The sequence below is a fragment of the Callithrix jacchus genome, chromosome 3 (assembly GCF_049354715.1).
Source record: "Callithrix jacchus isolate 240 chromosome 3, calJac240_pri, whole genome shotgun sequence".
Taxonomy (NCBI): Eukaryota; Metazoa; Chordata; class Mammalia; order Primates; family Cebidae; genus Callithrix; species Callithrix jacchus.
This window is the reverse complement of record NC_133504.1, coordinates 132,027,435-132,054,863: the sequence shown is the minus strand read 5'-3', so window position 1 is coordinate 132,054,863 and position 27,429 is coordinate 132,027,435. Positions and strand designations below refer to the sequence as shown.

General features: G+C 32.7%; 1 protein-coding gene across 16 annotated transcripts in view; it reads right to left on the bottom strand.

The window, feature by feature from the left end:
• EPHA5 (EPH receptor A5) overlaps positions 1-27,429 on the bottom strand; it is a 355,442-nt gene that overhangs the window by 28,118 nt on the left and 299,895 nt on the right. For all 16 annotated transcript variants that reach the window (XM_002745798.6, XM_002745799.6, XM_008993253.5 and 13 more), the window contains 5 exons: positions 19,280-19,347; positions 17,864-17,989; positions 17,028-17,213; positions 3,936-3,997; positions 2,440-2,649 (listed from right to left, as the gene is read on the bottom strand). In XM_002745798.6, the coding sequence (XP_002745844.1) occupies positions 2,440-2,649; positions 3,936-3,997; positions 17,028-17,213; positions 17,864-17,989; positions 19,280-19,347 (652 nt within the window). The remainder of the gene's footprint in view (positions 1-2,439; positions 2,650-3,935; positions 3,998-17,027; positions 17,214-17,863; positions 17,990-19,279; positions 19,348-27,429) is intronic.

Below are 27,429 nucleotides of genomic sequence, written 5' to 3'. Positions count from 1 at the left end.
ATTCCCTTGATGTTGTATTATTTTTTAATTATTATTTATTTATTATACTTTAAATTCTGGAGTACATGTGCATATCCTGCAGGTTTGTCACATAGGTATATACATGCCATGGTAGTGGTTTTGCCCCTACATCTACATATAGGGGTATTTCGCCTAATGCTATCCCTCCTCAATTCCCCAACCTCCTGCTGTTTCTCTCCTAGCCCCCAATCCCCCAGGCCCCAGTGTGTGATATTCCCCTCACTGTGTCTGGTATTTCTTTTAGACTTGCTTTTCTCTTCTCCTCTGTTGTCATATTTTTGTTTGGTTCAACTATTTAAGAGGAGGTTATCTTGTTTGACTCAACCAAATCGAAAATTATTGAAATTGGATTGGGAGAAAATCCTACCACATTATCAAGTCTGTTTTTTTTTTTTTTTTTTTTTTTAACGCATGAAAACTGATTTGGTAGACTTTCCCTTAGTTCATAAAATAAGGACTTTTATATCATGCCTCTTTTAGGGTGAAATTATTTTTCTCTTAACTTTTAAAAGCAGTCAAACCCAGACAACCAAATATTTTATCTGCAATCAAATATATATTGAGAGAGAAAGAGGTGAAAATTTTCAGTATTTTCTTGTGAAAAGCCTAACATATGCCTTCCTATTTTGAGGAAAGGAAAGATTTAATTTACATAGCAAGGGAAAAAATGGACTTAAATTGCTGTTTATGAACCAAAGTTTCAAGGTATATAAGAAAATAACACTTTGGGGTCATACTAAAAATTATTTTGGGAATTGAAGTTAGATTTGAATTTATTTGCTCTTTAGATACATGTTAACACCATTTGAAGACGACTTACCTGAAACTTATTATCATTCATTAAATATTCATAGACAAGATAGCATCATGATTCCTAGCTATGCATAGATATTCTATAATGACTTAATATTCCTTTTCAAATTGACATTTGTTGATTATACTAAACCTTAGCCCATAATTTTTATCTGGGTCCTCTGATCATCCTTTGTGTCTTCAATAAATCTGAAGTTTCTTATCTTCTCATCTCTTATTATATAGATTTTCCACAGGCTGCCACTATACCCCATTTCAGAGGACTAAGCCTTGAGAGTTTCAGGTTCTCTGTCTCACTTCACCCTGTAGCATAACACACTAACACAAATCTTGAAAAATCTACTTTTTGCACTTAACTGAGACACCAACCAGTCACACTGGCAATGAATTTTTTTATAACTTCAATCTTGCTCAGGCCAAGTTTATTAAGTGTAACTCTATTCCCAAGATAATTCTTAATCGAGCTTTCATGTAATGCAAATAATTACTGTGGTAGTTAGGTCTAGAAGAGGAAAGATACCCCCCAATTACTTTATTGATTAAGCTGACCATTGGAAGTCTTTGTTTGCTTTGAAAAGTTACTTTTGCCCTTCAGCATAGTACATATCCCCATGAATCACAAGCAAAAATGTTTTAAAAAACCCTTATAATCTAAAAAAAATTATCGTTAGACTACCAGTGGATGCAATTTTTTAAAGTACAAATAAATAAGAGAACACATGTATATTATTTTGAGAATGAAAGGTATCAAACTGCATAAGGAAAATGAAACAATGACAAATCTCTTATCTTCATAAGGGTTTTAGACATCGAGGATATCTAATTTACTGACATTGAACATATTTAGAATTAAGCAGATATAGTGTATCATGAGGAATTCAAACTCAATATGATCTCTCATATTAGAGATCATCCATAAGATTCTGTTGTAGCAATATCCACAGTTTGTCACAGAAAAAGATGTCAATTATATAACATATGAATTTTGCAAGCAATTACATTGCCATAAAAGAGTGTTGACTTATGTGAAATAGGACAATATGAGTTAGTGATCAATTTTCCATAGTGAAGACTTAAGTTTTTAATTAGGAATTACAATGCCTCCAGGAAATCAAAACTTTTTGATAGAATAGCTTTTTTCCCACAATGTAAATTCTTAAAAGGTAGGAGCTAGATATTTCTGTATTTACTTTACAAGTGAGGACAGTATAATGCAGAGAGCTGAAACTACTGATAATATTATATATGTTTACATATTCATATATACGTGTATATATACACACAATCTTTAATGTAGAAGATTCTGTATTTAACTCTTTTCTTTTAAATTTTGCAATCTGTGTCCATTCTGAAGTAAGATTTTTATTTTTAGTATCTTCAGGAAAATTGAATTATTGAGACTCAGGTATTCTAAAGTTAATATTTAAATTTGCTGGTACATAAAAGGAATAATTTTCTTAATTTTGATTTTCTCTCTTTCTCTCCCTCACTCTCTCTCTTTTTGACTTTGTTGCAGGAATGCCCTTTTAGCTATTTCTTTTAGAATCTTTAAAAATTAAATGTCTCTGGTCTAGTGTTTCAGAAATGCACGCTGCTAGATCTTACCCTTGTGGTGTAGGCTGCCTCAGGATCGTCTTCCAGTACCCGGGAAAGTCCAAAGTCAGACACTTTGCACACAAGGTTACTGTTGATTAAGATGTTTCTAGCAGCAAGGTCTCTATGCACATAGCCCATGTCAGAAAGGTACTTCATTCCTGCAGCGATGCCTCTCAGCATGCCAACAAGCTGAATCACAGTGAACTGCCCATCGTTCTTCTGTAAAAGCAATGTAGAAATATTAGTCTAGCAACACCAATCACTAGGGGAAAATATGAGTGGTCTGTATTCAATGCCCCAAATTGATACCATTAATCACTAAAAGCATATTCAGTTTCTATCTGAAGGAGAATGGAAAATGTTAGAAAGTATATGGTTAACTTGGTAATGTTTATCTTTCTTCTGCTTGGTCACAGCAGATAAAGGTTTTGAAAACTCTGGTGAAAAATCTCATGTAGTTGCCTTTTTCAGCACTGTAACTCCTTTATTCTCAGTCATCTCAAGGGTTTATTCACACTCCAACCTATTGCCTACTTTGGGTCAACACTGTACTATTTTCAGGTGATTTAAAATAAGCTAGCTGGATATACCTATTAAGGTAAAGAAGAAACGGCCGGAAGAGATAAGGGAATTTCTGCAACAGCAACTGGGAGATGGGCGACTGAGCAATGACCAGGAAAATGTTAGCAATTTTTGGAAGTTTGTCATCTTTGTCAAGGGCACTGAACTTATTGCAGTTATACAAACTCATAAAGCTCGACGGATGGCTACTTTACAATAAAGGAATGATGTGACTCTAAGAGACTGGAGAACTTAAAGGTGTGGTTAAAAATTTGGTAAGACAATTTGGTAGAATCTGGTGATTGGAAGGAAAATTTGATTTTCAGTGGACCATTATAAGATTCATTGCATAGGCTCCTCTTACAATCGTTATCAATGCCACGGTGCTGTCACTTTTTCCCACCAATGGTAATGAGCACTATATTAAAGTTACAAACTGCCAGCCTATGTGCTTAATCAGGTCTGGAAATATGTTCTGTGGTCTAACACAAGCTATTTACTAATAAAGTGGGTTGCCAACATTTAAAATTTAGAGATTTGCACATAAAAATATCTTAGCCTGAAATCCTGGTGATCTAATATTAGCTACTGTCGATTACCACATGACCTCTGCTGGTATAAGCAGGGACTGGTCCTCAGGTGGATTAGGAACACTTAGACTCCAAGTTGACACCTTCATTAATGACTTGCCTGGGTTATTTACACATTTTTGCAAATTAACACATACTTACATAAAAATTTAGGGGCATATAATTAGGATTTGTGTGAGTTTTCTGAAAAAGACAATTTTCAAACCAATATTCGCTATGGAGTATAATTATTGTGGCTCTATAAATTTCTATTCTATTAAAAACTCAAGCTTTAAAGTGGCCCAATTTCAACTTCAACATCACAGCCAATATATAAATAACACCTTGAATAACTAAATTATTCTGAAATCCTACCTTTAAAAATGTATCTAAAGAGCCATTCTCCATATACTCTGTCACTATCATCACTGGTTTACCTGAAAAGAAAACAGAGTGATATAACCTGCTGCTCTTGGATTTTGCAGTCTTATCGGGGAAAAGCTTACCCAGAAGTTTTTATTAGTGTCCAAACTACATATATATAATGTGTATATATATTCATTTAAAAATGTCCTCTTTGAGTAGGAAGCAAATTCCTGATATAATGATATCTTATTATCATGGGTGAGTCAGTGAGAAAAATGTGTCACAAGGTAAACAACAGATTGACATTTAAGATGCACATGCACGCACACACACACACACACACACACCCTTGCCAATATCATAATTTATGTAGAAAATGTGTTTAAGGATAATTCTATGAGTTTTAGGATAAATTCTAATTTAATAGAAGTAGTAATATAACATATTTTTTATTTTTTAAAACTATGTTCTCATTGCTATGTGAAAGCTTTCCTTAGCAACCATCATTTATGATGAAAAGAGTTCTCCTCCTTCCATATCTGACATTGACATGCAGCCTAGAGGTTAGCTGGACAAACTTTGGAGCCATACTTCTTGTATTTTCATCCCAGAACAATCACTCACTATTATGTGATCCTGGGCAAGTCATTTCTTATCCCTGTGCCTCAGTTTTCTCATCTGTAAAATGAGGATAGCAATGGCATCTACATCATAGTCTTTTTGTCCACCAAGTCACATGGTTATCCAAGGCACTAAAAATAGTGCTTATTGCTCAGCATTTGCTAGTCAAGGATTTAACATTTTAAAAATAAATTTTATCAACTTTGTATCTGTGTGTTGGCTTCCTTGCTAGATGTAAGTTGACTAAGAGAACGGATCATCTTAATCCCTATAAAATTGTGACATGTTGTAAGATGAAAACAGCAAGATAAAAAATTCTTGCTATACAAGAGAATATCTAGAACACAGTTGTTAGTTTTATCATTCCACATTTTCACTGTATTTTAAGACATGCCCCATTGCTCTTTAATAGAAACAGATGACATAAAACTTAAATGTTAAAGTATTTTGAGTTAAGAAAAAGGAGACTTATGACAATAAAATTACCATACATGTCAATTAAATTAACCTTTTAATTAATAAAGAGAAACAATGACTATACAATTGTGAAATGCATTATAATTAATTTAATGACATTCTTCAGAAAAGTGCCTGTATTTTACTGGATAATTTATTGACTCAGGTCATAGAATGACAGCTTACATATGTATGCCTATCACATTATCCAGAAGGGCAAATATAGATATAGAACTTTTGACGATTACATATGAAAAAGAAATAAATGGGAAGAAAAGAGAATTTTTCATTCCCAGATCACTTAAAACTCACTGTTTATAATAAGGTACGAGAAGTCAGTCTAATTCTCACTTAATTATCTTCTTATAAAATACTTTAGAGACAATATTTCTTTAAATAGAATGTGACAAATATATTGCAAAGGCAGACACATTTCCTTATTCTCTAAAGTTTATAAAATTTGTAAAAAAGTTTGTCTAGAATAATTTATTTGACACAGATTTGTACCTGCCCATGTTAGGTGAGAGATCACATATGCAGAGATTGTGCATTTGGGATGTAATTTAATCTGCACCTTGAAAAGAGAAGGGGTCACTGGTGTAATAAAAGGTGTCCAGAGTTCCAGGAAGAGAAGAAGCACATGTCTATCCATATTGTCAATAAACAGCTCGTCAAGTTCAAATATGGTCAGAGCTCTGATCTTTTTCTTTTTTGAAATCATAGTCACAGGAGATGAGGTGGCAAATACTAACTTTAAAACTAGATAGAAATGAAATTTCTTAGTAGATAATTATTTAAAATTTATTTGTAAATGGTTCTGAGAACACAACAGGAAAAACTGTTAATAAATTTTTTATCCTTATGATTTTAATCGACAACCTTGAATAGACAATGCTTGCAACTTAAACTTTAATTATCTTGTCAGACTCTTTTTAAACAACTCTAAAATAGACACAATTCTGATTTGGGCCCTTTTTGTCCCATTCTCACATCTCAGAGCCTATTTTATATCCATCTGAAGTCCTTTTCTTTCCAGAGTACAAAACTAAGGAAAGTCCCAGGAGAGTCAGCCCCACTGTTTGGGCACAGGCACCTATATGTCAGAATGTATACCAATGATAATGCCAGAGTATCCTGGATCACCCCGTGATATTAAGCATTATCCCATCATTTGCCCAATTTCAGGAATTTGAAAGTACTCAGCAAAGAAACGGTTACACACATAAAGGGGACACATGGACAACTCCAGGGTCTTTTACCAAGAGTATAGAAAGATTTCGATCAACTTACAGCGAAAAGAGCCAAAAGGGTATGTACCTGACGAAGATCAGCCCTAATCTGTTAGAGGCCTAGATTTTCTGGAATCAGCTTATAATTCCAGAAATCCTCTCTGTGTGACTCTTTTACTTGGACTCTGACTAATCTTTCCCCTCATTTAAAAAATCTATTGAGAGGGTTGTCACATTATAATGAATTGAAAGAACTGAACTCCAGCAGACATCTGGAGAGTATAGTCTCAGCTTTTCCTTCTTGGTACATCTAAGCTCATATCACATGAGCAGACACCTTGTGCTCCACTAATCTATGTTATCATTATCTCCTTTACCCCATGTCCTTTATGTTTGCAGGGTTTTTACTGTATTTCTGCTTATAGCACTTTCAGTTTCTTTCCTCTTTCTTTGCCTAGAATTTTATTTTTCTGCCTACTTTTTTATATTTTAGGCTTTCTTCCTAAATTTATGGGTCGGTGGTAAATATTACTGCTGCTCAACCAAAGTCTAGTGAGTCAGATTTGGATAGAATTCTCATATAACAATTATATTTTTCTTGGGAAAATCTGTACCTTAAATTCAACCCCAAATTCATTGAACTTGGAAGACAGAATTCATATTCTAAAGAGAATGCACTGATCAGACAACTTATTAAAACTGAATAATATGTATTTGGGGAAAAAAAGGAAGATAGGCACTGACATTCATCCTGTAAGATTCTTCAGCTTAGAGTCACTTGAGTTTCAAAGGCAGATAAACTATTTATGACAGTGTAGGTTGTCATGTGAAACACAAAAACATTATTTGAGAAAGATGATAAGGACCTAAAGCACCTCTCATATTTTACATGATGGGGGAAAGCAATTAAAATGAATGTTTGCAAACAAGTATGATCTTCTTTTGTTGACAAGAATAGGACACTTCAGGACCCATTTGATTATTTTTCATGCTTGAGTCATTTTAATGCTAATTACATTTAGTTTGGCGTATGTTTTTTCTCAGTTCCTGCAGCCTGCAAAAATGACATAGCAATAATTAACATGGCTTACTCTAACCTTGTAAATTCAATAAAACTGTATAAATCATTTTCCATTATGCAGCTTGAAATACAAAAAGTAGATCTGCCAATATTTTGAAAGCATGTTATCAAAATTCCATATAAAAAGAGGTCATAAAGCATGTCAAAACATGATTTTAATCACAGAAGAGAGTTTTATATTACTTTATATTATTTACTGAAGGCCCAGACCAGGGAGAGTTCATGAAGTGACAGAAATACATTATTTGAGAAATTTACCTTTATCATTGATAACCATAAAAGAGCTCAAATTTATTGAGCATCTACTCTATATAAGGCACTTTATTAATTAATATTAAAATTCTGTAACTGTGATATCATAATAAACTTTTTCAGTGAAGGCAAGTAAGGCTCAGAAAGGTTCAATAAATTACTTGAGTTGTCTAGAGCAAATTATATAAGGAGTAAAGTTGAGAATCAAATTAATATCTATCTGAATATCAAGGCCACTTTCCTTTCTCTCATACTGTGATGCCTATAAATTCAAAATATTTACTTTAATTTCATTTTAAATACTCACATATATTCATTTTTTGTATGTTAATACAAACTTGGGAATCACAAATATGTCATAACTAATTATTCAACCATTGATGGCAGATCTAGTTTGGGACTTCACCTTCTGTCAATAAATATTTTTATATGTGCTCATTACCCATATATGATCCAAGCAGTCTATTGTGAAAAATCTTGGATTATATTCATAAGAGGTATTTAAAACTAGTTAAACCCACAGAAGCAAAAAGTAGAAAGGTAGTTTCCAGGAGCTATGGGGACAGGGAAGTGGGGGTGTTGCTGTTCAATGAGTATAAAGTTACAGCATGTAAGATGAAAATGTTCTAGAGATCTGCTGTACAATAGTGTGTTTGGGGCTAACTATATTGTATTGTACACTTGGAAATAAAATTAAGGGTGTATATCTCAACATACGTGTGTATGTTTTTTCTACAATTACAAAAAAATGTGGTGGTTTTTGTTTTTGTTTTTGTTTTTCAGACAGAGTCTTACTCTGTCACCCTGGGATTACAGGTATGAGCCACTGTGCCCTGCCAGAAATGAGGTTTTTAAAATTTATTATGTGACTTTTTTGGTGCTAATGTCCATCACAAATCTCCAAAAGAGAAGAGAATGTGCCCTTCCTGGTAATACAATTCTTTGCCATAAGACATCTCAAAGTTAGGTGAAACCAATTTAGGGAATGCTGATCTAATCCTCGTTTCTCAGAGTATGGTCTCTAACAAGCAGCACAGACATGATCGGGGAACTTACTAGAAATGTAAAATCCCAGTCCCCAATCAGATCTATTGAAACAGATTCTGTAATTTAGCAGGATACCCAAGACACATTAAATTTTGTGAAACACTAAACTAGGACACATTGCAAGACTTGCAGCTAAATGAAGTTTTATTATTTTCTTTACATTCATACCATCTGCCTTTCTGAAACCATTAGCTCATCAATCAACACATGATACCACTTAGGACTATCAGGGAGCATTTCATTTAGAAGCCTCATAATTCACTGGAAAATAATTGTCACTGGGTTTCTCTTAGAAATATTTTTTAAGACTTATAAATGATTAAAAGTAAACCTCTGCTTATACTTATAGACTTATAGTATTATTTCAGTATGCCATCTTATTTGCATTGTTTTTTATTTAGTATCCCTAAGTTTGCAGCTGTTTGATATTTCTTTTATTCTTACCCCCAAAGAAACCTGGGATAACACAAATATGGTGAATCAGTTTTTAATGGCTAATGGTCAACCAGAAAATAGGATCTTGTTCTTGTAGTAGGAATGCTTATTAAAAGGGGAAAAAACAAAACAACAAAAATAAAAACAAACTATCAGACAGAACTTAGAAATGTACTCAGATATCTTAATTATATTATGGTTCTTTTTTGCTGGCTAACATGTTGGGACAAGTCCTTTGTAAAGTTAAATAATTTCAGATTTGGGAAATAAGATAAAATCAAAATCTTGTATATCTCATCTGAGACAGGGGCATGGAAATGCAAAATGTCTCTATGGGTAGAAATTCCAAGCTTTCTGAAATATCCTCTTTATTTCAGATTATTTACATTGATATAAAATTTCTCAATAGATGTTAATTTCTCAAATTGAGAACAGACTATAATTGTTCTTACATTAGTGAAGGTGGTTAACACAGTAGTTAATTATGGTGTCAGAAGCTATAGAATTTTCAGAAGAGATGGAGAATCTAAAAATGATCAAATCTGACCACTTTGATTTATTAATAATAAAAACAACTTTAAAACACAGTTTTATTTACTAACAGACAATCTGCAAGTCAGTAAAACTCTATGAACCTATTTTTATAGATGATTGATATTTAGATTCTTTCAGAGAAAACACTTGTAAATCTCTCATTTTTAGTGTGTATATATATATATAAATATATATATATATTAAACACCTGTATCTGCCTTAAAGAAAAACAAATACCAAATTAATGAGCTTGCTTCCATTTCTACTTCAGTTTTAAAGTTGTTTATGTGTATCATTGTTTATAACTGGTTCATATAATTTTACTTCTTCTTATGAAATGGAAGACATAAAATTCAAGTTTACTCATACTTGAACACTTTTCTTTTTACTTCTTAGGACTAAAGGTAAATCCAACTTGATGCACAGCTTCTGTAATTGTATGCTAATAGGCATCTCAAATTTAAGATGTTCACAGCTAAACATCTTATGCTTGGCAAGATTGCCAAAGATAATCTTGTTCCTCTCAAAATTTCCCATAATGCAACTCCTTTCTTTGAGGTGCTCAGAACAAATAATTTATAGTTATCATTGACTCCTCTCTTTTTCCTCATACCTCATATCCAATTCAGAAGGTTTACTGCAATTGCCTTCAAAATATATACAAAATCCAAGCACTACCCTCTACCATGTTAGGTCATTACACTGATCTAATCCATATGATGTGTGAACAATGTCAAGTACCTTCAGTGCCTCCCTGCTTCAACACTGGGTCCTACCATCTCTTCTTAACCCAACACCCTTTTTGGTCCTGTTAATGTGTAAATCAAATTCTGTTTCATCTTCGCTCTGAGTCTTCAAAGTTCAGATTAAGAGATGGTCTTTGCAGGGACCAAAGAGTCGTTACCTTATAGGTTCTCCTACTACATCTTTAATTTAAATGTTTACTGAAGACTCTTCTCAATCATTGCACTGTGGAAACAATGGGCTTCTTGCTGTTTGTTGAACATTCCAGGCAAGCTCCCTTAGAGCATTGCTACTCCCTCTTCCTGTAACAGACTGCCGTCAAATGTCTGTGAGGCTCAAACCTTTAATTTGTTCAAGCCTTATCTAAGTGAAATAGAACCATTCACTCTCAACAGAAGCAACCCCTAATCTCTTTACTCAGCTTGATTTTCTCCATTTAACCTTATTATCTTAAGTTATTTGTTCATTTAATTTCTGTCTCCATCACCTAAAAAAATTATTTCTATAAAGGCAGAAACTCAGTTGGTTTAATCTCTGCTGTAGCCTCAATGATTAGTAAGAATAGGCATAGATTAGGTGATCAACTACTATTTTTTGCATAAAGGAATGTTTCCAGTCAAGCATGTGCAGAATGATTAAATATGAGGTTGGTTATATCTAATATTTAGGAGTTTGGATTTTGAAGTCAGAGAGAGCTGTTTTAAAATCTGGCATTTTTCCCATGCTAGTTTTATGATATTGAATAAGGTATCTTTTTAATGTTAATTTATCCCTTCTGTAAAATGAAAACAAATACTAATGGCTATAACATAGACTTATTGTGTAGATTAAAAAAGATAACATGTAAAGAAACTAAGCTTAGTAAATTCTTAATACAATGTGAATAATTATTAGTGGTATATGCAAGATCTTATTTTCAAGCAATTACCTTCCTATTAATTTTAATTTTTTTCTTAAAAGCCTATGGTTTTATAGAATGATGTTTTCAAATTTAAACATAAACTATATAATTTTAACTAGCTTAAGATGTTTACATAGCTTCAATTTATTCATTCAGTATTTTAATTTCCTTGATTTTTAAAATTACCTAATGTGTCTGGCCCTTTGTTAGACACAAAGAGGGTTATAAACCTATGCCAGTTTCAAGAAGCTTATTGCATAAGAAGAGTGATAAAACATGTGAAGATATATTTATGAAATAACATATAGCATGACAGAGTATACAGAAATGCCACTGATATTTAGACAATGACTTCTGGCTGAGAATTCATTTATTCAGAACATATATAAAGTGCTACACATGCTGGGCTTGGATCTAGCAACACACAAGTGAGCAAAACAAAAACGTTTGCCCTTTGAAGTTTGTATTTTGAAGCTTGTACCTAATGTAGAACTTGGAAGCTTTTCTTTACTCAGCTATTCAATGTAATTGAAGGTCTACTTTATGCCAGGCAGACACTCAGGATTGAAGGAAAAAGGAAGATAAATGACACTGATCTCATAGAGGTCACATTTGAATTAAACCTGAAGGTCAAGCAAAGAGAAAAGAGGACATTTTAGAGCTGAGTGAAGTATCTCAAGGGGGCAGGACAAGAATAAGGTAGAGTTCTCCAGAAAGAAAATAGTGGAAAATAGAAATGTGTATCAGGTTAAGTATGAAAGTCTATGCATCTGGGTTGTTTGCTTGACTGCTGATGAAGCATGACAGGAAAGCAGTGATTTGAGGGCAATGTGTATGGAGTGGACTAAAGTGGAAAAGTGACAAAATGGGAGGAGTAGTGGAAGACTGTTGAAATAAATGTTAGTTAATATATAATAGAGTCTGTGTAAAGAACATAATCTCACTAGACAGAATAAAGTAATATATTTGAAAGAGAATTATAAGTTTACACAATAAGTCAAAACTGGCAGTTTAATCAATGTAATTGAATGTTCTATCTCTGCAGTTATAGAAATAAAGAGAAGGACAGAGATTCCTCTAATGGTTATCTAATGTTTTGTTTAGATTCATTAATTTTATAGAACTAAGCTTATTCATATATGATTCTAGATTAAGAAATAAAACTATGACTAATCCTAATACTCAATAGATGTTCCTTTAGTCAGTTTGGATGATAATTTTCCACTGATGGGGGATGAAATCTTCAGGAACTAAGGATGCAGCAATGAAAAAAACTATCATTTTTTGCTTTTTATCTTTTTCCCGAATCTCATTAAATAGAAAAAGCTGGCACTGTGTCTATTACATTAAAGTGCCTTGCATTTCAAATGAGTCAATTAAGCCAAGACCTGTGGGGTTTTTTTACGTCATTTGTCATAAAAGCTCTTTAGAATATGTGTATCTATTTATGATGTTTCCTGTTTCACAATAAATCACAGAAGGAATTTGAATGGGGATTCAAACTTCTGGCACGTGATAGTGGAAAGAGGAAGGCTCAGGATGACACCACCCATAGGAGTGCTACTTCAGACTCCCCACCTCAGTTTCAATCAGAAAAATCACAAGATTTAGTTCCACTTATGTCTCATTATCTGTGTGCTGCAGGTTGAGAATAATTGCTGAATAAATTAGCATCAGATCAGAAAGCATGAAATTAAGGACACAAATAGAGTGAGTTGCAACATGGTAAATTAAAAACAAGTTGAAGGCTTCCTAAATTGAACATCAAGAGCTAAATTTATTAAGGGGAAATATAGTTTCAATTCATATAGAATAAAAAGTAAAAGCAAATAAACATCGTAAGTATTTACATTTTGCTTTACATATATGTGTAGCCTCATGGTGAGTAGCATCATCAGGCAGAATATTTGATTAAGAAATTAGAAATTTAATGAGCCTGGTGCAGTGGCTCACACCCATAATTCCAACACATTGGGAGGCCGAGGCAGGTGGATCACGAGGTCAGGAGTTTGAGAACAGCCTGGCCAAGAGACCAGCCTGACCAATATGATGAAACCCTGTCTCTACTAAAAATACAAAAATTAGCAGGCGTGGTGGTAGGTGCCTGTAATCCCAGTTATTTGGGAGACCAAGGCAGGCAAATTGCTCAAACCTGGGAGGCAGAATTTGCAATGAACGTAGATGCCATTGCGCTCAAGCCTGGGTGACAGAGCAAGACTCCAACGCAAAACAAAAACAAAAACAAAAACAAAACAAGGAAATTAGAAATTTAAGACTGCCTTTCTAACCACAGTAACAGTTTTTAGACTAGAATTCACAGAATCTAGATATGATCATTTGTTGATATTGATACTAGCTTCTAAAAATGCATATACAATATATAAGAAATTTGTTTGTATTAGCATAAGATGTTGTCTTAGTTTATCTCAGTCAGGACCCGTTCAAATAAACAAGTTTTGTAATAGATCAAAGGTCTTTACCAAAAGCATTGGTAACAAAACAAAAATAGACAAATTGGATCTAATTTATCTCCAGAACTTCTACAGAGCAAAAGAAACAATCATTAGAGTGAACTGGCAACCAACAGAATGGGAAAAATTTTTGCAATCTGCCCATCTGACAAAGGGCTAATATCCAGAATCTATGAAGAACTAAAACAGATTTACAAGAAAAAACAAACAAACAAACAAACAAACAAACCCATTCAAAAATGGGCAAAGGACATGAACAGACACTTTTCAAAAGAAGACATATATGAGGCCAACAAAATATGAAAAAATACTCATCATCACTGGTCAGTAGAGAAATGCAAATCAAAACCATATTGAGATACCATCTCATGCCAGTTAGAATGGCAATCATTAAAAAATCTGAAGACAACAGATGAACTTTTGGAGACAACTTTTACACTGTTGGTGGGAGTGTTAATTAGTTCAACCATTGTGGAAGACAGTGTGGCCATTCCTTAAGGACCTAGAAATAGAAATTCCATTTGACCCAGCAATCCCATTACTGGATATATATCCAAAAGATTATAAGTCATTCTATTATAAAGACACATGCACACATATGTTCATTTCAGCACTGTTTACAATAGCAAAGACCTGGAACAAACCCAAATGCCCATTGATGATAGACTGGACAAGGAAAATGTGGCACATATACACCATGGAATACTATGCAACCATTAAAAATGATGAGTTTGTGTCCTTTGTAGGGACATGGAAGAGTCTGGAAACCATCATTCTCAGCAAACTGACATAAGAACAGAAAAATCAAACACTGCATGATCTCACTCATAGGTGGGTGTTGAACAATGAGAACATATGGACACAGGGAGGGTAGCATCACACACTGGGTTCTGTTGGGGGGGATTAGGGGAGGGTCAGTGGGGAGTAGGGAGGTTGGGGAGGGATAACTTGTAGAGAAATGTCAGATATAGGTGATGGGAGATGGATGCAGCAAACCATATTGCCATGTATGTATCTATGCAACAATCCTGCATGTTCTTTACATGTACCTCAGAACCTAACGTGCAATTATATATACATATATATGTATATATATGTATGTATAAGAATTTATGCAAAATAAAAAAATAAAATATGTTTACATAAATATTTAGTATATGATTTTTGTCTTTAGGGAACATACTTTTTTTTTAGCTAGAAAGCTGAAAAATATAAACAAAAGACAAAATTTAGTGGAAGGTTTGAATAAGACTTTTATACAAAATAAAGAAATGCTATAGACATACACATAGGCAAAAAATTATCACATAGGCACAGTGTTCAAAGAAGAAATTACTTCAGGGCAAAGTGGTAAGGAATTCTTTCACAGAGTTGGTAGACTTTAAATAAGGTTTCAAAGGACTTGAACAAGTAGTGAACATAAGGGTGTAAATTTCAGAGAAAGAGGCAATGAAGGCAGGGCAAGGTATTTTAAAAGCATAAAATGCACGCGCAAAAGTTCAGAGCATAAGAAGAGAGATAAGTGGAAAAGTAGTAACTATGTACTAAATAAGTACTTATTCTGTGTCGTGGCCATTCTAAACTTCATTTATATTAATTCATGTAGTCTTCACAATAATGCTATAAAGTAGTCTCACTTCATAGCATTAATGTGGAAACTAAGGTTCTGAATGTTTATGATGTGCAAAACCACATAATTGTTTATGTTATAACCAAAATTCAAATCACGTCACTAGATGCATAGTCCATGTTCTTGACTATTAGGTAACATGGTCTTCCATGATAATAACAGTAATTTGGCATTGTTCTAAATAGTACAGTTTAGCTGATTAGGAAGGGTAGATTGACTGCCTATGGAGTTTGCATTCACCATGGAGTAATGGGAAGTCGTAGTGAGAGTTTATTTTCAGAAAGTGAATGAGATGATGAAGACGGAAATTATCAAATTCTTGCTTAGTATTATTACTGGTACCCTTATTAAGAACTATGTTTTATATTAGATAATACCATTTCTGCATAGAAAATAAGTTAACTGAATCTTTATTGTTATGATTCTTGCTCCTATAGTAGCTAGCACCACTTACTATCACAGATGTTTTTCAAAGTTCTTCTCCTCAGACAGAATACAGCCACCATCAAATTCTGATTTTATTTTATGGCATCTGTGACCATATTTTTATATCATATTCTTGTTTCACATATTTCCACACATCCATTAAAGAATATCCTTGTAATAAAACATTTTTGCTTTATTTCATTCAAAAACTATGTTTTTTCTTCTGTCTGCCTCTCTCTTGATCCTGCCTCTTGCCTTCCTTTAGCAATTTACACTTTTCTGATAAGACCTCAGGATTCTCTTTTTGCTCCAGAAATGCCCCGTATGGGGTGCCATCAAGTAAAGAATAATGTGTGGGTATGTACTCAACTGGAGGAAGAAACATATCTAAGATTTGAAGAAACCCACATTTGTAGGTTATTTTATTCTTTTCCTGTATTCCTCTCTGAGCATCTTCCTGGAGATGTAGATCTCTTTAAGATATGGATTTTGGTAAGTGACGTATAGGGTGTAAGGGATAAAGGAAGGAATCAGAACACACAGGAACAGTAAAGAAATAATGGATACAAAGAAAATAAAGCCCCCTCAGTTATGTGCCACAAAAATACATTATTTGTGACTGAAAATGATTTAAAATCTTTTTATTGCAAGGCTCACTACATGAGCACATTTACAAAACATTAAAACAAATTAAAAGAGATGTAAAATTCTACATATTTTTGAGAAAAAAAATGAGATTTGGTTTAACAACAACAAAAAAACATGACAAGGAACTTTATCTGTCTTCTGTGGCTGTTACTTTCCCTAGAGCTATTAACATATCTTTAAAAAAATAATAAACAAAATGAACCTGGCTATAAAAAACTGCCACTATATAAAAGGTGGCATTACTATGGTTATAGCAATCCTATTACTGTTAAACTTCAATGCCTCAATCAAAACTTTGAAGTTAATATTTTATTAGGATAAAAAGTAAAAGAGCCAATAGTCAAAAAAAAAAGTTGATATCTTTACTGCTTCATTTATCTGGATACATTTTTGTCTGGCACTGAATTCATAGCAAATGGGTTAAACTATATATTTTAAAAAATAAATAAAAATTCAAGTTCATTGAAGATTAATTTTAACAAAAATCCACTAAAATACACGCTAAACACGAATATTAGAGAAATTAATATATTATAATCTTGGTTTCTCTTTGCCCTAAAATTAATAATATTCTAGACAGATATTGATGATATGCACACACACATATAATTTGCCATCATACTTACTTTTGGTCACAACACCTTCTAAATGGATGATGTTAGGATGATCAAACTGTCCCATGATACTTGCTTCACCTAGGAAATCTCTGCGTTGCTTATCAGTATAGCCTACTTTAAGGGTTTTGATAGCCACAGGTAATTCTCTTTTTCCTGGTAGTTTCAAACGTCCACTACAAACTTCACCGAATTCACCTTGTGATAAAGATGAAAAATTGCAAAAACTCATTTGAAATTCTTAGTGTAATAAGGGTCGAATGAACTCCTAGACTACTAAGGCTTAGACAAAAAAAAAGAGTCAGAAAAGGGCAGTCTACACTACATTACCGATGTTCATGAAATAAATAGTACATTGGGACAAACAATAACAGACTGTCGTAAAACACTTTACTGGCTATTAGCTTTCTCTGTCTTACCTACAAAAACCTTTTAAAAAAGTTGCAATGAAATTAAAAGCAACTAGCTAAAAATCACTTTGTCTTCTTTTTCTGTATACTGTAGTAGTAATGAGAAAAGTCAACCAGGTTATAGACAGAAAGAAAAAGAAACAATTTTAAGGCAGATATGAACTGAATTATGTAAATGCTTTTGGGTATTACAAATTCACTATATATATGCACATGTATATATAACAGTAAACCATTATGTATTTAAAATATATTTTTGCTGTTTTTAAGCATGAGTTACACAGAAGTTTGCATTAAAATGTGATCAGTTACGTACCACTTTGAATGCAAGCCAATTACAAAAGATTAAAACCCTTCTCTGTTAGATCAGGACACTGATATATTTCATTCTAGAATACAAACAAAAATTAAAAGTCAAAGTCAAACCCATTGTCGTACCTGCTCCAATAACTCTCTCAATTGTGATACATGATGCCTCTATCTCCTTGGCAAATTCATGGACAGCTTGATTGGGATCCTCATAGGTATGTGGATCAATATAAGTTCTTACCCCTGGCAGTTTAACTGTAAAAATAAATTGGCATTAAAATACAGGTAGTTGTGATGGATGAGCAAAACTATAAACTTTATTAGCATCAAAGTATGGCTTAAATCTGTAATTCCTAGAAGTAGCCAAATTGCACAAACCAGCCCTCTTCTGAATTACAGTTGTTTGTACAACTATATTCCTTTTATAATTTTAGAAATCTGTTTGCAGGTACAAGAAATGCATATGTGATGACATATCTGAGAAATTATGCCTCTCAATTATAATACTTAGAGGGTCTCTGAGGCAAATTAAGACAATGTTATTCACTGAACTGGACAACAAAACACTAGTGATTAACTTGCTTGTTTCTTATGCTATATTTCATATAGATGATATTCTATATAATCACAGATTATTAAGTTTAATTTTATAAAAAATAATTTCAAGTAACTCTCCTGGGGGTAATGGTGCAGAAAGGCTGACATATAAGTCAAAATAATATATTCTGCTTCTCACTGTACTCCTGTCACTGCATGACTTTAGACAAGACTTACATTCTACGAGTTTCGGTTTTATCATCTTTAAAGGTTACTAATATTGCCTCAATCAAGGATTTTGAAAATAAATAATATTAAATATGATAGGATGAGGAAATTAACTCAATGCTTTGCAGCATGAGTTACGGCTTTAATGATATTGACATGTAAGATGGCAGAGTGACAAAAACAAAATAAATTTATTTGTCACTAACTTGGCAAATCAACTAACATGATGACATTTAAGGAAAAATAATAAAATTTAACTCATTTATTCTAATTGTTAAAACTCTTTATTAAAACATGATTTATTGCATTATTTTTTAAAGCATGGTCTTTTCAAATCATTTGAACCAAGATTGCTGCTACAGAACCTGTTTAGGTAAATTCCCTCTAAAATACTAGAAGAAGAAAAAAAAACCTGAGAAATTTTATTTATTTAACCAGGTAATGCTACTTAATGATAGATTTCTACCTACTCTGTTGCTAGGAATTAGAATTTGCCAAGAAATTTGAATTGAACTATAATATTTATTTATATTAAGCAAAAAGTTTTATTTTAATTTTAATGAAAGTATTCTTTAAATAATTGAATAAAGCATTAAGCTATTGCCTAAAGCCAGCCAGAAACACCCAAGCCCATATTCTTTACAGGAATGTAGTAAGAGAATATTTACTTTAAAAAAATATTTTTGTTAGTATTATAAATCTTCTAAGCCTGAAAAGAAACTTAAATAACAATAAAGTGTTCCCTATTTTATTCTGTTTTATTTTTTACAATTTGCTTACTGTGCCCATTATGAAAATGCATCTTTTCCTCTTCTGGATCTTGTTTTGCTTTGCTGTAGCCACACCGCCTGGAACAAAGTAAACTAGAATTAGCCACATCTGAAAGTGGTGAATCAATCACGTCAAGCCCAGAGGCATGAAGAAAAATTGAAATTATTGCAACCCTAAACTGATGTTCATACTAGTAGTTTGCAATGATGCCAATACTCTTTTTTTTGGAAGAGACCTACGTCCCTAGCCAGTATTCCCCACTTAGCAAACAATCCTGCCTAGATTTCACTGAGAAGTCTGAAGCCATCTAAATCTGTTTTTAAACTTCCTTCACCAAATACCAGACACCAGACATTGTTGTTCTCTTTTCCTCTTTTACCTTATTTTATTTTTATTTTTTGGTAGCTCGAAGTCCGCTGCTCTTTCTTAATAAACAGCCCCAAAAGGTGCCTCTGATCTAACTGTCCCTCGCCTTCAGCACCCTGCACAATAGGTTTTTTATTTTTGTTTTTCTCTCTACTGTTTTGGAGTCCTCAGTTGCTCCACTGGCTGTTTTCCACTCATATCCACTCAGAAAACTATGAAATTCACCACAACTTGCAAAGCCTCTCAGCTTCCCTTTTCAAAGTTTTGTCTCTCTTCATTTTTTTCAATTATCCACAAATTTGCAAGTGCTTGCGAATTTCTCTTAGTACTGGAAAAATCTGTCCTCCTAAGATTCACAAACCTGCAAATAATATCTTAGTTTTTCATTATTCTTGATAAATTGAAATCCCTAACTACTTTTCTGATGCTTTTTGCTCCTCTCTACATTTATGTATGGATATTTTCATAGGTCCTCCATGTAAACTTCTCTGGCTCTCTCCTCTCGATCCATCTATTTCTATCAACTTAATATCTCTATCTCACTGGTTTAATTCCTTTTGAGAGTTATGTTGTTATTCCTGATAGATTGATTTTATAGGGGTGTTCTACCAACATTCAAACTCAATGGACCTGTAAACGAAATCATCGTGTTTTTCTTTACTTCTTTCAACCATAGTCTGCCTTCTTTTCCTGTTAACTCCAGTACGGCCTTGGTCTCTTAAAAACAAAGCCTTATCATTGTGTCCTTCACAACAAATTAGTGCCAAATCCCAGGCACTATGACCCATCGCTTTGTTTTCATTAACATTTCCTCAATTGAGTCATTATTTTTCCTCCACATTACTATAAGTGCCTTCAAAATAATGCTCCTCCACTCTATAACTCCTTTTCTAAACTAAACTAGGCATAGCTATAGCCAATTTACGGTATATAAGATACTTTTCTATTGCATTAGCTATCTACTGCAAAATATATAATGAAATAATAAGACAAAGTTTTCTAAATGTAGCCCTAACATACATTCCCTGCATCAACTCCAACTGTTCATCTTCTCGTCTACTAAACTTTGTCCTGAAATCTCCAGGATATTTCTCCATGCTTCCATACATTTGCACATATTGGTTCCTCCACCGAGGATTTTCTTCCTAACAATTTCCAACTGTCAAAATTCAGTTCCATTTTTGCCTTCTTTACATTTTCCCAATACTCAGACTTAACGTAATATTTTCCCCTTGGAACACAATAGCTTTCTATTGATTTCCACTCTACGGTGCAGAATAATCATTTGAGTATACTTGTTGACTTCCTTACTTTTTAACTTCTCAAATGACAGCAATTTGCATTCATCTATAAATTCTTGCAGTGACCTAGCACCTAAAAGTTGGCACTAAAAATATTTGTCACATTGATGAATGAGTAAATGAATGAAAGAATGATATTTTGATTATGTCTACACAATGACACATGTTTGAAGGAATGTGCTGAATGAACACTGAATTGATGATTAAGCATTCAACATTAAACAACTGGCTAAAATGAAAATATTTAAATTATTTTTAATGAAACTCTAAAGAAATGATTTTACTATTCATAAGCTCCCAACACGAAATTCAGTTTCTTAAAAACAAAATTTCCATTTATTTATGGATCAAGAAAATACAGCCTAATGACAGACTGGCAAAATATTTTTGTTACAAAATTGGTTGAGAACTACTCTGTGATGTAAATGAAGTGTCTATTAGACATGTACTAACAGAGGCTATTCTTTGATGACATATTCTAAGGTATATTTAAAATATATGTATATTTTGATGTAAAGTGAATCTATTTTATTGTCATTTTCCAGTGTGTAACTATATATATATATAACAAAATTGGACAACAGAATCCATCCTAAGTCATTTTTTTGAAAAATACAGTTACCTTTATCACGTTAAGAAACTGTCAATGTATTAGTAAGGTAACACTAGTAAATTTTCAGTAAACTTGAAGTAATATTCTTAATACATATAATGGTCTTGAGTGAGGAAAAATACACAACAGGAATCTCATGGCATCAAATTTTATTCATAACACTTAGAGACAGTTGTCTTTCCAGGGTTTTTAAGCCATCTCAAATAGCCTCACAGAAGTGAAAGAAAGGGAAGAAACAAATACATTAAACTATGCAGAGATTATATTTGGTCTATTCAAGCTATGTTTTAAGTTATTTTAATACATTGTTCATAATTTTGCTAGATATAAAATTATTCTTTTAGTCTTTATGTATGTGCCTCTAGAGAGAACAGTTGTTAATATTTCTTTTTAATAATGTTCAAAATACAATTGTGGAAAATCATCCAGTTTCTGTTATTTAAATAGTACTGACAAAAACGACTTTGTTAGAGGAATTCTACAGAGGCTTTAAAGCTATACATGTTCTTTAAATTTACGTCATAAAACAAACATCCATTCATCCACCTTCAACTCTCCCACCTTCAACAAAACAAATAATAAGCTTTCAAAATTGTATCCTCAAATAGTCTTTATATTTCAATAAGCTTCATGGATATTTAAATTGCATGCAAATTCCTTGTATGAAAATGAAAATAAAACTTTGGATCTCATAAAAAAAAAATCTGGGAAATACCTTAGTGAGGAGCAGTTAATATTGCATTATCTAGGGTGAGAGTCAGGAGGGCAATAGAAAGGAGTTATTTTTGACTACGGGCATCTCTGGAGTTCTATAACATATACAGCTGCATGTCACATTAACATATAAAATTAAGTTCTGGAACCCCCCGAAGCATCATTAAAACAAACCTCAACAAGAAATAGCAAGTATAAGTGCAGCTGGCAGAGACTGGCACTCAGGCAGCTCACTGAAAAAGCATTGCAGGAAGCCTGTTCATTCAGTGTCATGTTCTGTACCTGCTCCAGATGCATAATTTCAACCAATCAGACTAACAGTCAATAAACGTGTCATTCTTTATGTAAATTGTGCCTCCTACTTTCTGAAAATGATGTCTTTTTTCCGAATGAAATATATATATGAATATATATATATATTATTTTGCTTCATATCACAATTTTAATGAACTTTGAATTCATACTAAAAATACCTATAGCATCTGTATTTAGAGGAATCACAGCTTCTAATCATTTAAAACCGTATTATTTTAGAAAATAATGTGTTTTTTTGCTCTTTAGTAGTAGAGATTGGCAGGAGAAATTATTTGTAGGCATAATTCATATTCATTAATTAATATGTATTTAAAAGTACTAGAGAGATGCTAGATATATAAATATAGCAATGACCTCATGAGTTACTTAGAAATCAATTTATTTCTCTCCCATATCTTTTCCAAGGATTTGGATATCACATTCGTGGTAATATTAATGCTAATCTTAAAAGTTTGTTTGCCACCATAATATCTAATTTTGGGTATTTAAAAATTTTGTAATACATGAAAAAAAAATGTGAACAGATGAAGAGCCAATGAATAACCTAGTTCTTGAGTGTAAATTTGGGATTTTGTAATAAATTTGGGATATGAATGTCAAGAATTCCAGAGTACCAAGTAATTTACAGAGCAGTACATTACTAAATGGCACTCTTGTGACTAATGAGGAAATATAAATGAATAGAATAGCCAAAAGAAAGTACCAGGAGTTTGAGACCAGCATGACCAAGTGGTAAAACACCATCTCTACTTAAAATACAAAAATTAGCTGGGCACAGTAGCAGGTACCTGTAATCCCAGATACTCGAGAGGCTGAGGCAGGAGAATTGCTTGAACCCGGGAGGGAGAGCTTGCAGTGAGCTGAAATTGTGCCACTGCAGTCTAGCCTGGGTGACAAAGCAAGACTCCACCTCAAAAAAAAAAAAAAAAAAAAAGGAAAAGAAAAGAAAGAAAGAAAGAAAGACAGACAGTAAATCCTTGCAAAACAATAGCCTCTACACTATCAGATCTTTTCATTGCCTTAGCCTACAGAAACATACAATATATATTTTTTTCACCTAAATATAAATTTTGTAGGGTGGGATGCAATAGGGGAAGAAGTGTTTTTGCACATTATTTATTTAAAAAAGTGAGCATATGCAGTGCCTAGCTCAGAAATGGATACTCCTGTATTGTTCCTCTATTTTCCAGATTAAGAAATGCTTTTCCTATACATTAAAGCAAAAATATTCAAAAGGCAACAACTTACAGTGAACATTAATATCTATATGAGATGAGAGAAAATAAAAACTCTTAGCCTCATTTACAGCCACATTTCTTCACCTATGGACACTCCCTCGTTCTGACATAACAAGGACCTCAACCATCGCGTAATGTTGTATATAAAGAATTTTATTGCTGGAAACCTGAAAGGAATAACACTGGTTTTTAGAAAATACTTCAAATTTTTCACTTTGAGATTTTCTCCAACTAGAAAAAGGTGGGTTTAATAAAAGCTAAGCTAACTTATTCTCATTTTAAAAAAAAGCATAAGAACATTAAGTTACTAATGTATCGAATAAAGACTGAACATAGATTAAATTTTGTTTTATGAGCCAGTATTCTTCAATAAGAATGCAAATGAATATGTAAAACGGGTCATTGGATATTTAGGCAGTCTGGCTAGCAGAACAGTGTGACTCATCTATATTTTCCTCATTTATAATACCAGAATACTGGCATTTTGAGTTCTCCATAGATAGATTTAAGTTAGACAAAAAGTGCAACTAATCTATTTTTACCTACTATATATTTTCAGATATACTTCTCAAGAGAAATTTACTTATTTTGAAAAACATGCTCTCCTTGGATATGGGAATGATGTAAGATTATACCACACAAAATGAGAAAATAATTTTCTAATTTCTTATCTCACATCTGATCAAGGGTGCTAACAACCTTGTAATTAATGCCATGTGAGATGATAAGTTATGTCTTATTTGATGCTTTATATATCATTTTGTATCTTCATATTCTGAAAAACAAGGAATTTTAAAACTCTTATAACATCTCCCAAAATATATACATAAAATTGCAAATCTCTCATTAATAAATTCTTCAAATCCTTTTAAATTAAGCTATAATAGAAAAGCCTGAACAATTTCAAATACTTCAAAATATGCAAAGATAAATTATAGACTATTCTCAAGGTTGAAGTCAGTTGTAATTGGCAGAATTTTGGTGTAACAGTACGTTTAATAAAGTGTGACATATAAAAGTTAAGTCTCCCTGGTTTTAAAAAATTTTACTCTAATACTAGAGTACATGATTTCCTATTAATTTTTAACTGTTTTATAGATGCCACTGTTAGATTTCTCAATCTGAGGAGGCCCAGTTAGTATCTCCTATAGTCTGAAGTTTTATAGTTATTTAAAAAATGGATAGTTTGGAGCAGTTCATGGTTATATTTTGCTTAGCAAGCCTTCAATTGAAATTTAGTGTACTCTATATACATGTCAACAACACTCATATCTGCCTTCCACAAAGCACTTAAATGGATGTCTAGAATTATTATAAAGGGATAGTTCTATTCTTTACTCCACTTTCCTGCTGTTTAAAAGGGAAGAGTGCTTCCACACTCCCCCAGCAGATAAAACAAATGAATAAAATAATTTATGTAAAGTGTGTATGAAACTAAAATTTCTTATTTCACATTTTGAAAAACTTAGAGTTAATATAGAAAAATAAAAATGCATTGAGATATTAGGATAATAGTTAATGTTTCAAAGAAATAATGATCCTTTGGCTAGAGAAAATTGTTTTGTTTGGATTTTGTTTTTAATCTCTGCATTGTGTGTCTGATTTATGAGTTATGCTACAGTTCATTTGTCTCTGATTTATTTTTAAAATTAAAAAGTCTTTAAAAATGAGGTTTTTTTCTACATGTCACATAATAGGTAAATAAATAAAATGAGAATTTAACGGCTCTATTTTCAAAATAGTGACTACTTTTACCTTCCCACTTAAATCCCTCAGCAGATGCAGTAAATAATATGAAGCCACTGAAAATCATTAACCCTAATGCATAAAGAAAACAATCTGATATGTTTGAATTTAAGAAATGCAAGACATGGCTACTTTGGGACTATACAATATTTTACATGGATTTAAAATAAATATGCTATAAATATACATCGGTTTCTGTAAGCACAAACACAGATGAATATTCAGGGATAAAGGGTAACATTTCAGAAAGTACAGACATTAGTATCTTATTACATTAAAACTATCAATTCAAAATTGGTTGTTTGTAAAAACAGATTTTTTTGTTGAGAAGTAAAACCATAATTAGAACATTAAACTGGTTGAGGTGGCAATAAAGGCAAAGGCAACTTAAATGATACCTTTGCTAAAATTGTGGGCAGCCTTGAGGATATAACTTTAAACTTTAGGCTTCTGAGTTTCATTCACAAGTAGTACAGAAATAGCTTTTATCACTGGATAGATTTCAGTCAAAGCAGGGAGAACATTTGGAATATTAACATTAGGTTTATGAATGTCACAATAAAGCAAGCAGACAACTACACTGATGAAAATAATTTGAGATAAAATGATTTAAAAGGCAACATGTAATTACAAATATCATCTTATAAATGGCACATCATGTATTTTAAAAATAATAGATGTGGTTTCCTGGTGGGAAATATGACAGATTAAAAATCAGAATCTCAGAGCCTTGCAAAAGTGTCAACATATTGAAATTGCTGAGCCAAGAATCTAGATGAATGGTGTTGAAACAATCTTCTTTGGAACCTAAATTTCCACAAGTTATCTCAGAGTATTTCTAAGAGAGTCGATGCATTTACAATGGACAGTTTAAATGTATATGCATCATATTACATTAAGGTTAAAACCAACCACATATATATTCATGAGTGATCTTTCAAAACATGAAAAACAATGGAATTCTAAGATTTAAAATGCCTATGCAGCCATAAAATACGAGTTTGTGTCCTTTGCAGGGACATGGATGAAACTGGAAACCATCATTCTCAGCAAACTGACACAAGAACAGAAAATCAAACACTGCATGTTGTTACTCATAGGCGGATATTGAACAATGAGAACACAAGGTCACAGGAAGGGGATCATCACACACTGGGGTCTGTTTCGGGGGCTAGGGAAGGGACAGTGGAAGGTGGTGAGGTTGAGGAGGAATAACATGGGGAGAAATGCCAGATATAGGTGACGGGGGCGGGGGCGGTGGAGGCAGCAAACCACCTTGCCGTGTATGTACCTATGCAACACTACTGCATGACCTGCACGTGTACCCCAGAACCTAAAGTACAATTAAAAAAAAGTCTACAAATTTCTGTTCTGTAGTTGCAAATGGATCTGTTCACAAATGATGATGATAGAATGCTTTTGAAAATTATTGACATGGTGATTGGAAATGCTGGCATGATGACACATGCAAATTAGATGATGGGAGTTCAGATTTCTTAGTATTTTACTGACTTCATAGATAAATGATTCTTCCCAACTCTTAATTTTTATTATGTGTTTGTTTTCTTCCTAATGCTTTTATATAAACAAACGCCATTCTTAATATAAAATTTGTAGTAACTTGAAATTATAAAATAAAACTTCACAAAATATAGCAATAAAATATTTTAGTTTTGATTCCTACTCAGTAAAAATTTTAAACAACTTTTTATTGTTCATATAAGCTCAGTTAAAGTTTGTTTCTTTTGCTTTATTTTGTTTTATTTTACTAGAAATATTTTAAAAAATATTTCCAGCTTTTTCAGGAGTCTTTCCATGAAGACTGGTAGCATTTTGAGTGCCTAAATGCATTTGTGCACCAATTTT